Source organism: Vigna angularis, chromosome 9, assembly GCF_016808095.1.
Source record: "Vigna angularis cultivar LongXiaoDou No.4 chromosome 9, ASM1680809v1, whole genome shotgun sequence".
NCBI classification, from domain to species: Eukaryota; Viridiplantae; Streptophyta; class Magnoliopsida; order Fabales; family Fabaceae; genus Vigna; species Vigna angularis.
This window is the reverse complement of record NC_068978.1, coordinates 30,847,397-30,861,271: the sequence shown is the minus strand read 5'-3', so window position 1 is coordinate 30,861,271 and position 13,875 is coordinate 30,847,397. Positions and strand designations below refer to the sequence as shown.

The following is a 13,875-nucleotide window of genomic DNA, read 5'->3' as shown; positions in this document are numbered from 1 at the left end:
AATAGAAGCTAACTATTGTGCATCATGCCCGCAGGTTATGCAAAAGCATCAAAAGTATTTTGCTGTATGTAATGCGAATGGACAATTATTGCCTTATTTCGTTGCTGTAAGTTCTTTCCATTAATTAGTCCTCTACAATAAGTAGCTTCATGTTTTGAAATTTTTATTTATTAAATGAAATGGTATTTTCTCAGGTTGCAAATGGAGCAATTGATGAGACTACTGTGAGGAAAGGAAATGAAGCTGTGCTCAGGTGTTCTTATCTCAACTTATCGTGTCATATATATTTTATTGAAAAAGAGGTGCTCAGGCCCCTCCTGGGTTTGGTGTCCTTGACGAGTTATCAAACATTTATTAGTTGTTGGTTGTATTAGATGGCTTTTGTCAAGGGCAAACTCTCCTTACTGTTTAAGCTAACAGTAAAGATACATTAATGGTTTTATCTTTCTAGCACAGTGCTCCTTAGGCGTGAAGCTGAGAAAATACACAATTCCACTCTAGTTTGTGCTGAAATTAACTTCATTTAGAAGAATGGAAGCAACATGAATGAAACTCTTGACTACTTGACTCAAAGATCTAATACCCTTAAATGGTAAATTTCATCTTAAAACCAATTAGCATTAGAGGAGGTTATCCAACAGATATAATCCAAACTCCGAGAATTGAGGCAAATAGTGGAAAATAAGACTGATTTATTATTCTCAATCATAAAAAATACATTCTGATACTCTTTATTTGTAATAATCTAATTCTCCTAAAAAGGGAAATAGGGAAACTAGGAAAGTAAAATAAAATAAAAGATTATATATCTATTTCCTCTAATTAAGAAGATTCTAAAGATATTATCTCAAATTACAACACTTCCCCTCAAGCTGGATCATACAATATTGTATGAATCAAGCTTGAAATAGTCAAACTCAATTGTAGAGAACGTCAATAAACCAAATTTGACAGTAATGGACGAGGATGAAGTAGCACCATGAAACTTCAACTTGGACAGCAATGGACGAGGGAGAACTAGCACCATGAAACTTCAACTTGGACAGCAATGGACGAAGGATATTTCCATAAAAAATGAATGATGACTTGCAACAGCAAACAACAACAAACAACAAGAACAGATGAAGGGCCTCCAGTAGCAAACAACAACAAACTGTAGGGACTTTAACTACCCTAAACAACAACAAACCTTCAGGGACTTAACTGCCCTAAACAACAACAGACCTGCAGGGATTACACTACCCTGCAGTGACACTAAAAGGCTAACAGCCACAAACCTGTAGGGACTTTAACCACCCTGAACAAACCTTAAGGGACTTAACTGCCCTCACAACAACGAACCTTTAGGGATTTAACTGCCCTGAACAGTAACAAACCTGCAGGAACTGAACTGTCTGCAGTGGCTAACAGCAACAAACCTATAAGGACTTAACCACCCTACAGCGGCTGAAACAACAACAAACCTTCAGGGACTAACTACCCTGCGGCAGTTGAAACTTTTCTTCCCCTCACGACTGAACAACATATGCACGTCAATGACAGAACGTGAAGGTGGAAGAACTGGTGAGAACTGATTCGTACTTGGGGACAAATCTGAAACCCCTAACATCGAACAAGCCAAATCAACGGGCAGTCTCATAGAACAACCCTCAGTGAGCTGTTATAACAAAGCATTGGTGGAAACCAAAAAAACACCAAAGATTGGGACTTATGATGGCATCAAAAGGCTAAAGACAGGTTGGAGGTCCAAAGTTCTGTGCTGGACTACTCCAAAAAGGTGATACTTAACACTGTATCACAAGAAGTAAGGGCTAAACTCTAGCCCAAAAAGAAAGTTTTCTGCAGGGGCTGAAAAATATTTCCCCTCACGGCAAACAGCGAGAACAAGGACTAGTGCACTTCACGAGACACTCTTAATCTTGACCAAAGAAAATACGACAGCTTATGGAGGCAACATCGACAAATTGCAGAGGTTACAACAACTGACTGCGGTGACGGCGACTGACTGCGTCGACGGCTAACTGCCCCTACGCCGACTGTGGTAGCAGCGAAACGAAGCACTGTTGCTTGAGAAACATAAACGAAGTGAGAACCCATTGGTGATAGGGGGAGGAAAGGTCCTGGTCATTTGGTGGAGGCATAAACCAGAACGCACGCACCAAACCAGAACACAGAAACGAGAGGGAGGCCTGGCGATGCAGAAGCGTGCAGCGAGCAACGACAGCGGCGACGACGGCAGAGGCAGCGGCCTTCTTCCGACACCATCCTTAATCGTTAATCGAAGACGAATTAAGAGGATCGGAAAGGAGAGACGAAAATAGATCTAAAATACGACCTAGGGTTTCGCAGAACAAAGAGAAATAAACTCCCCTTCATTATAGCTACCCGCCAACAAGGCTGATGAATTCTTGACTGAAACATTACAGCTACAGAAATAGACTTCCCTTCATGCCACAGGCCAACGGGGACATCACACTTGCAAGAGAGAATCACAGAATTGTGGAGACAAGCTTGGCCATAGGTGTTAGGGCATTCGGCGGCACAAGCGTGAGAGACGTCGGCAAGAAGCACCACTCAGTGCCGCACAAGAAAGAGGAAGAAGAAATCCATTGGTGGTGACAGAAAGCCTATGAAGGCAGAGAACCCTTCTCAATGGAGAAGATGACGGAAGAAACACAACAAACATTGCCGCCCAAGAAGTTACTGAAACACTTACACACTTCGTAATTGTTAGTGTCTTTCCTTTCCTCAAACAATTGGAAGGCAGAATGGGAGGAAGGAAGAAGAAGTTCATTGACAAGAAGAACTCTGCCACTTTCCAGCTCATCGCTCGCGACGCCTCTGACCCATCTTTTCCTCAATCCAACTGCGTCTTAGTCCGCGTTGACAACAACCCCGTTTCCTTCCCCGACGCTGAAGATGTCGGCTTCGACGATGCTACTGGTGACTACGACGACTACGATGGAGTTAGCGGTGGCCCATTGCCCGAGGACGTCAGGAAGTAAATTCTGGAGCTAAGTGGTTTTTGAGAACGTCCGGGAAACAGACAATGAGGGAAAATGGAAGGCTAAGGCCCCCCTACAGATTTGGAATCGGAGGCCTTCTTCACAATTTTTCAGCGAATCAATTTTCAGGTGCAACTGGATGGCACCTTTCAGAATGGAGAAGAAAATAGCGGAAGCAGTAGAGGTAGGAATGACAATTGACTGTGACGGTAGCGACGGCGGCTGACTGCATCGGAGAGAACAGCAAAGGGCAGTAGTTACAAAGTGGAAACGCGAGGTGACATCCTCTCCTCCTCGCGGCTGAGATGGATCCTCGTCAACCTGTCGCGGAAGTGTGTTGCGAGGAAGATGAAGATTCTGTGAAGCAACAAAGATGGTAGCAATGGCAGCTATGGAGGGTCATAACAGAGAGGAGGAGGTCCGACGAGTCGACCGGAATCGTCGCGGTGTGATTCCGACACTGGGACAACGGCGCGTGACAAACATGCACACGAGAAGAGGCGCGTCGACCATCAGGGTTAGGTCGCGCTTGAAGAGACGATCCAGATCCGCTGGTCACCGGTCGAAACTGCGACGGTGGCCGGCGGTGGCAGGCAGTGATCGATAGTGGAGATCAATTGGGTTGCGGTTGGCAACGGCTGGTTCAGTGGAGGCAGTTGCCTTTCTAGGGTTCCCAGAAGACTTTAGGTCTCTTTGATTCTGGGTGCATATGAATGGAAGCCAATGAGAATGCCAACATTTGGGCATTAGAGAAGGACCCATTCTAATTTTACTGGGCCAAAGTATGGAAGAACAACTTCTTTAGCTGTTATCAAAGGAAACCAATTTGTTGTTGGTCATGAAGATTCTAGGTGGCTCTTGTGAAAGACACTCAATTGATCTAAGGATCATAAGCATAAACTTGGCTACGGAAACTGGAGTAGGACTGTCCATTGAAGATACTGGTTAAAAAAGAGATTTTTAGGGGGCCGTCGGCGGACAACAAAGACAGCGGAAGTAGATCAGACAAGCTCTGATACCAAGTGGAAATTAAGACTGATTTATTATTCTCAATCATAAAAAGTACATTTTGATACTCTCTATTTGTAATAATCTAATTCTCCTAAAAAGAGAAATAGGGAAACTAGGAAAGTAAAATAAAATAAAAATTTATATATCTATTTCTTCTAATTAGGAAGATTCTAAAGATATTATCTCAAATTACAACACAAATGATGTGGGACTTTCCAGCACCACTCATCCACAGATGCCTACCAAACAAAGCTGGCCTATCAGAATAGACAACTATCAAGATGAGTTAAGAGGCTTTGAGACCATGCTATATTTCTACTTAAAACTGACTAACATTAAGTAGAGTTGTCCAATATATATATATACATATATATATATATATATATATATATATACATATATATATATATACATATATATATATATATATATACATATATATATATATATATACATATATATATATATATACACACACACACACATAAGTTTCACTCCAATAATTGAGGTAGGCGATGTGGGACTTCTCAACAGGTAAGGACCAACCAATCCATAAAGGTTAAGCTATTAACTGACCTTTGAATAATTTTATATCTTTAGTGAACTTCAAACATTTATTAAGCAACCATACTATTTGAAATGAGGCTGTGATACATGCGAACAAAATGGTATTGGAGTAAGCCTTTATCAAAAGTTACACAATATTGTTTTTTTCTTTGTTTATTTGAATTGTTTTGTTGTTGTATTGTAAAGCCATTCATTTGCATTTCTCTCAACAGCTTAAGCTCTTATGATAGTTGGCTTTTTGACACGATATTGGGACCTCTCAAACAATGTGATATTGGCTCTTAGGATAGTTCAGTCCTTTTGGAGAATTAAGAGAAAGAAACTCTCTTTTTTTTCATATCATTATCTTCACACTAAACACATACTTATACAATAATGAGAAACAGTAATCAACAATAAAACAGTAAACAGTAGGCTCCTACAGAGCCTATATCTAAAAACATAAAACATTTCAACACTCCCCCTCAAGCTGGAGCATATAAGTCATATGCCCCAAGCTTGGAACATATGAATTGAATTCTAGGCCCCCTTAGAGATTTGGTCAACATGTCTCCGAGTTGTTCATTAGAATTGACAAATTCAGTAACCAATTCCTTTGACAACAACTTCTCTCTAATAAAATGACAGTCAATTTCTATGTGTTTCGTCCTCTCATGAAACACAGGATTGGAGGAAATGTGTAGAGCTGCTTGATTGTCACAGTACAATTTCATTTGCTCATTTTCACAAAACTTCAATTCTTGAAGAAGTTGTTTAATCCACACAAGTTCACATGTAGTCAGAGCCATAGATCGGTATTCAGCTTCAGCACTAGATCGAGCAACAACGTTTTGTTTCTTACTTTTCCAAGATACAAGGTTCCCACCAAGTAAAACACAATATCCTGTAGTAGATCTTCGATCAATTGGACTACCAGCCCAATCTGCATCACAATATCCTTCGATCCGAGTGTTTCCCTTGTTCTCATACAATAGTCCATGTCCTGGACTTCCTTTTATGTATCTGAGAATGCGAAATACTGCATTCCAATGATCAACATGTGGATTTTGCATAAATTGACTCACAACTCCAACTGGATAAGAAAGATCAGGTCTTGTTATGGTAAGATAAATGAGTTTTCCAACTAGTCTTCTATATCTCTCTGGGTCTGAGAAAGGTTCACCCTGATCTGTCATTAACTTTTGATTTGGGTCCATGGGATTGTCAATGGGCTTGCAATTTGTCAGACCTGTTTCCTCTAAAAATATCTTCTGCCCTTTTCCAGAATGATGAACATGTTTTATAGGGTCTCAAGATATCTAAAACCTCTTGTTCCACTGACTGCCACAAAATTGCGCATAACTGAAAATCCAATTTTTGCCATTGAGATTTTTCTTCATCTGGAACCATAGAGATATCTTGTTCTAGATGATCATGGTGTCCTTGACCAAGAAACCATAATTCCACTGCAGAAGACCAAGATAAATAATTTTTCCAGTTGAGTTTTGCAGATGTAATGATAGGAGTTGCAGATAGAGAGGAATTAATTGCAGTAGATGCCATTACAGATCGGAAAATGAACCAGACTTGGAGAGATATTCAACTATTGGGAGAGAGAAAACCCTAGGTATCAATTACACCCACTGAAACAGGGAAGTAAGGTAAGATATAGGCTCAGGAGAGTGAGGCGAGCGGAACCCTAGATGCGCGGTGAAATTCCGACCAGCGTCGGGCGGCGCGTGAACAGTACGCGCGCGAGATCTGGCGGGCTGCAGCGGCGCGTGAGGGAGATGCAGGGACGACGACCACCAGGGTTGGGTCGCGCTCACGGAGGCGCACAAAACCCCTAAATTTTCCTGAGAAAATGGGGTACCGGCGACGGCGGCGGCGGCGGCGGCGAAAACGGCGGCGATGGCGAAAACGGCGGCGACGGCGGCGGCTGATGGTTGATGGCGTCTACAGAAGAGAGCCCCGGTGCTTGGCTCTTGATACCATTTTGGAGAATTAAGAGAAAGAAACTCTCCTTTTTTTCATATCATTATCTTCACACTAAACACATACTTATACAATAATGAGAAACAGTAATCAACAATAAAACAGTAAACAGTAGGCTCCTACAGAGCCTATATCTAAAAACATAATACATTTCAACAAGTCCTTACCACTCCCCATTCTTCCTACCACATTTAATGACTTAGCAGAAGGTCGGCTGGCTTGTCTGTAATCTGCATTCTACTCTCCAAGCCCAAAAGGCTAATGTGGTGCTGTGACAGGGCGCAATAGAGATGATACTTCAAACTTTTCATGTGTTTCAACTTAAAAGTTTCTGATTCTGGAATAGTCTGTAGAATATAATGAGATATAGCCTCTACTGTCATGCCCATTCAAGACTTGCCTTGATACTATTTCTTCAATTACTAAGAATAAAATTAACGTATTTGAACAATGTAATGTGCACATTTCATGTTTTATCTTTAATGGAGAAGGCACATCAAAATCTGTTTTGATTATATTTGTAGGGCTCGCTATGAAGATGCAAAGTTCTTTTATGAGATGGACACTCGTAAGAGGTTTACAGAGTTCCGAAAACAACTGAAAAACATTCTATTTCATGTAAGTTACAAATTAAACTTTTATTGAAGTGCTTGTAAGTAAATCTCATACTAACCAAAATATATATAAAATAATTCTTCTTATTTGAAAATTAAATAAATAGGCATTTATCATTTTCCGTTACTCATGTTTTTTTTCTAAATCAGGTCAAATATTGATTCACTGTTAATAATGAGAAGGAATTAAGGGAAAGTCAGGATATAAGACAATAATAGTTTTATGTGAAAGTTGTTGAAAATATATCTCTTAACCTCTCTCATCTTGCTTGTTTGAATAACACGGTGAAACAGGAGAAGCTTGGGACCATGCTTGATAAGATGACTCGTGTTGAAAACATGGTTGCTGAACTAAGTTGCATCCTAGATATGAGTGAAGATGTGCAAGATATTATCCGTGATGCTGCCTCTCTTGCAATGTCTGATCTTTCCACTGCAGTTGTCACTGAATTTACCTCACTTGCGGGAATTATGGGCCGCCACTATGCCCTTAGAGATGGATACTCAGAGCAGGTTGTTTAACTTTGTTTTGCCGTATTTGGTTATCTGAAATGTCATGTTTTACCACTGCAATATTTAAAACTTCATTGCATCATGTTTGATTGGTACTCTCATAATTTTTCTTTTCCTTGTCACTTATCATCTTGCAGATTGCAGAGGCCTTGTTTGAGATCACGCTTCCTAGATTTTCTGGGGACACGCTTCCTGAAAGTGATGCCGGCATAGTTTTGGCAATTGCTGATAGGTGGAGCTGACGCCAGAATTTAAATCTCTTGCCTGTTCATTTTAGTGATAATTCAAATTTACAGTGATTTTAATTGGAAGAATTTTGTAGATATTTGCTGACCAATCAGATTACTATTCAAAACAAAAAAAAAATACTATGGGAAAGATTACAAAGAAAAGTAAGGATAAGAATAAGATCAGTAAAAAGCTTGTCTATTCTAAAGTTTCTAGAATTTATTTATTCTAAAATATCCTAATAACTTCAACAATAGAATTTTCCTTTATCTTGACTATAACATTGACAAAAGAATCAACAAAACTGTCCTATACTTTAGGGAGTCCTGTTTCCGCTAATTCCTTAGTGTTCTTACTTTTACTATTGAATGTTCTTCATTGCAATGTGAAATCAGTTTATGGTGCATGTTATAGTGGAATATGTCCAAATGATATTGACAACATAGATCTGAATCTTATGAGATATGATAGTTTTCTGCAGATTAGATAGCCTGGTAGGTTTATTTTCTGCTGGTTGTCAACCTAGTTCCACAAATGATCCATTTGGTCTGCGAAGAATTTCATATGGTCTTGTAAGTATAACATTCATTTGATCTGTCTAATATTTGTTAAAGACTTAAAGTATTTCCTTTTATATCGACACTCCCCTTCTGCCCCCTCCATCCCTCCTGCTAAAAGCTTAAGCAGAAAATCTATAAACACAATTCCTTGCACTCAGAGATGCACTTTATACTCCAGGTGCAACTATTGGTGGAAAAGAATAAAAATCTAGATTTTAAAAAGGCCCTGGAACTTGCTGCAGAAGTCCAGCCCATTAAAGTAGATCCTCGTGTAATCGATGACGTAAGATGAGAGTATTTCATAAATTCAATTTCTGGTGCTTCTTGTGATTGAAATCTCATGAGACAGTTTTCTCTTTCTTTAGGTACTTCACTTTGTTACACGAAGATTGGAGCAATTTCTGGTAGGTATTATGATCATAATATTTGGTCCTTTTCTTTACTACAATTAAACTTTTCATACCGTTATCTTTTACCGTAAGTATTTTTATTTGCTTCTTTATGGCCAAATTAACTTCAGTTGTTTTTCACATTTCTCTTAGCAAAATAAAGTATGCCTGGGAAGAGGAGGGTGCAAATGGTTTGATTTTGATTTTTTTTTGGGGGGAAGAAAATGTCTTGTATAAAATCTAATTCATATTTACTCATTAATTGCTTCTCATTTAAAACAGCTAGGACTTTACACATAAACCAGTTACTAGATATTTATATTAAGTATCAATGTGTTGGAGCTTATGCATGTCGATGATTGTACGGATTAGGGAGAGAGAATCATTAGCACCGGTTATAGGAGGTTTTGAAATGAATCTTTATTGCAGCCTTGCAGATAAAAAATTTAATTAATGACCGCTTGGTATATTCTTTCTTTCTTGGGATAACCACACTACAAAAGCTAGTCACTGTAGTTGGCAAGCCCAACACCTTATAAACGCCACACAAAAATCTCACGCTTCCAATGTTGGACTATGTCCCATTTCTTTCTATTGGATCATAACATCTTGCCAAACACTAGTATCCAAAAATTCTAATGTGGGACTCAAGTTCTATACCATGTTACTGGATCCTAACTGTATCATTACTATAGTCGAAAACTGATGTTTTGCTCAGCAGATATTATTCAATGATATATTTGAATGTAGAACATGCCGTAGTCTTGTTGTATTTGTGCATAATGCTTTGTAATGGTCTCATGAGTTTTATCATGTTGCTACAAATTAGAGATTAACAATGACTAGAAATATAGTCAAATTATAGTATATATATAAGTAAGTTGTAAATAGCGGGGTATTAGGATAAAAATATCCTCAACATCTCAAGAGTGGTTAAAAGAAGTTATCTTTAGAATCTTCTTACTTTCATATTTTAAGGAGTTTGATTGTTACAAATAGAGGTGATGAGAATGTGATTGGTGTGGTTGTCACCAGTAAAATAATTCCCCTTCTCTTTTACATATTCAATGTTTGGTCTCATGTGTGGATACAAACCTTACCTTATAAGTTAACTTTGTGAGGTTAAGTTCTAAATCCGCTTTCTAAGATAGTAACAGATCCTATTCTAACAAGGTTTGTTAGAACTTATATCACTCGAGGCCTCTCACAAATATCTAGTCCCATGCTCAGAATGTTTCATGAATTGATGTGTTAGAGAGGTCCCTCATCGACTATAAATATGATTAAATTACAGTATATAAGCGGGTGTAAATCTCACCTTATTAGTGGGTTTTTGAAATAGAGTTAAATCTAAATCCACATTCTAAGAATATTTTGGTAATAGGTTGACAAGGGGGTGAATGCAGAGTTTGTGCGGTCAATCCTTGTTGAAAGAGCAAATTTTCCCTGTCTTGCAGCAAAATCAGCATATAAAGTAAGTATCCCTCTTTCATTTTACTCCATATTTGATATTGCATTGATGTGTGCTCAATTGATTTCAAAGTCTGTCTTGAAAGTTTCAAGTTTAGAGTTAATCTCTTTCCTTGATTCCTCAATCTAAATGATTTCGAATGCAAAAATGCAAGCAATTAGGGATCATCTTTTGTATGCTCTTTGTAAGCACATCCAGGACTAGATTAATGAGTCCTATGTTGTAGGAAAGTCCTTAGTCTCACTTCCCACATTTTTTTCCTCTAGTAGTTATTTCTGTCAAGCATGTATTACAATACATGCTTGATATATCTAGACTATTGTATAGACTAGATATAAGTCACACGAACACTTTATTTTTTCAAAGTCTTCCATGACACTTTACTTGACACTCAACTATAAGTTGTTTCTAAGCCAATAGAAAACGTGTAGATCTCTTTCTTTGGTTTGGTATAATTTCACCAGTCCCTGTTCAAGATAAATAACTTCTGTTGTAGACTTTTGGTATAAAACAAAATTGATTTTCCATAGTCCTGGTATCTTAATCTATGCTTAATCAGCTTTGTCCTAGTATCTTAATTTGTACTCAATCAACTCTGCCCGTAATTTCGTAGTCTGAATTATAAGTTTTATCCCTCTGTAGTTCACACTTCTGAATGTCTTCCTTGTTCATAATTATTAGAACCAAAATGTTCTATTATTTTATTTTATACACACACACACGTATTACTTTAAATTTTAGATATTCTAGTTAAACTATTCAAATAATAGAATTTTAATTCAGCTCAAATATGGAATTCCATATCTCAATTCTTTGTTCCAAGTATAAAGAATTAATACTCTTAATTATACAGAATTGGAATTGAAATTAGAATTATCTAAACCACAATTCAAATTCTTTCCTCCGAACAGACCTTTAGACATGTCTTAGATTCTTGGTTTAGCATTTCAATGTTCCAGTTGGCAGGGATACAAATTACAATTTATATAGAAAATTAACTGTTCATATGTGGAATTGAGGACCAAATGTGACTGTAATATGAGTAGTCACGTGTTTCTCAAATATGGGAAATATTAGGTTTGCTAAATGATGTGATAACCACAAGTCTTTAGTACTTTTGAATAGTAATTATGTACTCCTGATTGTTTACAATGTTGTTTTAGATGGAAAAATTGTCAAGTGGGAACCTTTTTCCTAAAGTTGTTGAAGCATACTCCCGGCCAACTAGAATTGTCCGTGGGAAGGAAGTTGAACTTCATGCGGAGGTATGCATCTTTCTTATTTTATTGTAAACATACAGGGGGTAACCAAATTACTGTCGAATTTGAGTTAAGCATAACATAAAAGCCACCAGATTAAAAAAATAAATTTAAGAACTGAAAGAGAAAGAATTGTGGTTAAATTTCGTTGGTAAGATCTGAAAAGTACCATTTGTGGGGGACGGGAAGAGGGGAGGGCGAATGTTCGTGTGTGGCCCATTATCCGTTACACTAGCTGTAAAAATTACTTAAATAACATTTTATTGAAGGTAAATTTCATTAATCTAACAGTTGAGTTCATGATATTATCTTAACGATCATGCATATTAAATTTCACATCATTCTTTTATTAGTGTGTTATCTTTTTTTGTAATCAAACGAAAGAATGTTATGGCATCACTACACGATACAAACCTAACTATATACAACCTTCTTAGAAATAGTATAAAAGAGAAAATAAGTACAGAAATAGGGGTTATAAACATATTTCTCCCATAAACCATTTATTTATGGGTAGTTTCTGCGTTTCTCTTCAACTATGTCCATTATTTTGACATTTATCTTCTCTTGATTCTTAAACTTACATGATTAGGTGGATGAGGCTGCTTTTGTGACAAATGAAGAGAGAGTTTTATGGAACACGTTTTTGTCTGTTAAAAAGAGTATCCATCCTGGTATTTTTTTTCATTATGCCCCGCAATTTTTGCGTTTATAGTTGATATTATCTACTGATATAGTGTTAGCTTTTATTTTATCTACTTAATATAATTTTCTTTTAATTTGGCACTAGATCTAATATAATTAATTTCTGAAATTCTGAATTGCTGATATATTGTGCGCTTTTACACATTTCTGAATTTCTTTTTCATTTTCTTTATTATGATTATGATACTTATTTTTCTTTATACAGGTCTTGACATAGATGATTTTGTAGAAACTTCATGTCAGTTGATACAGCCACTTGAGGATTTCTTCAATAATGTCTTTGTAATGGTGGTACGTTAATCTTGCTGTACTTGTATAATTCCATATCGGGCGTTAATATATTTGTGGCGACTCTTAATAAAAGCACTTTAATAATTTTCGATGTGAATTGAACGATCAAGACTGATTACAAAGCTGATAAAGATGAAATAAGTCCAGGAATAAAATTTGTTCAGAAATATTAGGGCATGATATTGCAGAGCTTTTCTGTCAAAAGTTATTCATGGTATAAAATTAGGATTTATCTTGTAGTTTCTTTGTGCTTTGAACTGTAAACTCTATCATGGTATATAAATAGTATAGTTTTCTTTCTGGTGAATCATAGGACGATGACAAGATCAGAGTAAACAGGTTAACTTTGCTAAAAGGAATTGCTGATCTTCCTAAAGGAATAGCAGACCTCACTGTTCTACCTGGATTTTAAGGATTGGTAAGAAGATTATTTCTTTCTCAGGAAGACCATATTATTTTTTAGGCTCGAAAAGTGCTTCAGCAATTAGGCTTTATCTATTTTTTTCGCCCTCTTGCTTTTTCTGGTCGAATTTTGACACACTGGTTTAACAGTTTCTTTCAATCCACGAGTCTGTAAATTTCTGTAGCAGTCTATCGTATGACGGATTTGTAATATTCTTCTTCATAGATGTAATAAAAGACAATGTACTTTTTTTAATACTCGAATATATCTTTTTAATTGTACATCATTTTTGTGTTTATTACTTTTTATTGGTACTTGCAAAAATACGTAGAGCAAGTCTTCACATGTTTATCAATAAAGTTTTCAAAATATATATAATTTTGTAAAAGTAGTATTAAAAAACATCTAAACAATACAATTTAAAATATATTTAATTTTTGTGAGAATGGTACTAAAAAAATGTATGTAATGGTTATTTTAAAGTGAAGTTATTTACTTATTGTGGTGTATGGAGAAGTTTAATTACTTATTTTATTAAATAAAGAAGTTTTTTATAATTTTTAGAGGTGAAATTATCTAATTAAAATATATATTGAATTTTTTTTAAAGTGTATAATTTTTTTATATGATGATATGGATAGTAGTACGTATTTAAAAATATTTAGGATTGCATTAAAATCAAGAGGCAAGCAACCGCGACATTGGCATAAATGTAATTATTATAACTATTTTAACTAAATTTTGTTAAATTTATTTAGGTTTAAACTTTCATTTGGTCTTTGTATCTGTGTGTGTCAACCTCAAGTGGGTCATCGTTTTTTTTTTCAGTCTCAATCGGGTTCATAAACTTGTTAAAACAATTAAGTCCTCTATGTTAATTTAGCA

At 36.6% G+C, this 13,875-nt stretch overlaps 1 protein-coding gene across 3 annotated transcripts in view; it reads left to right on the top strand.

Annotated features, from left to right (window-relative positions):
- Positions 1-13,271, top strand: part of LOC108347451 (glycine--tRNA ligase, chloroplastic/mitochondrial 2) — a 42,460-nt gene extending 29,189 nt beyond the window's left edge. For 2 of the 3 annotated variants that reach the window (XM_017586697.2, XM_017586698.2), the window contains 13 exons: positions 35-106; positions 195-253; positions 7,082-7,175; positions 7,466-7,684; positions 7,822-7,916; positions 8,394-8,484; positions 8,651-8,755; positions 8,838-8,876; positions 10,246-10,335; positions 11,496-11,597; positions 12,184-12,265; positions 12,502-12,587; positions 12,901-13,271. In XM_017586697.2, the coding sequence (XP_017442186.1) occupies positions 35-106; positions 195-253; positions 7,082-7,175; positions 7,466-7,684; positions 7,822-7,916; positions 8,394-8,484; positions 8,651-8,755; positions 8,838-8,876; positions 10,246-10,335; positions 11,496-11,597; positions 12,184-12,265; positions 12,502-12,587; positions 12,901-12,999 (1,233 nt within the window). In that variant the 3' untranslated portion in view covers positions 13,000-13,271. Of the gene's footprint in view, positions 1-34; positions 107-194; positions 254-7,081; positions 7,176-7,465; positions 7,685-7,821; positions 7,917-8,393; positions 8,485-8,650; positions 8,756-8,837; positions 8,877-10,245; positions 10,336-11,495; positions 11,598-12,183; positions 12,266-12,501; positions 12,588-12,878 lie in introns of all 3 variants that reach the window. The other variant, XM_052868488.1, reaches the window with a different exon arrangement.
- Positions 13,272-13,875: the final 604 nt, after the last annotated feature.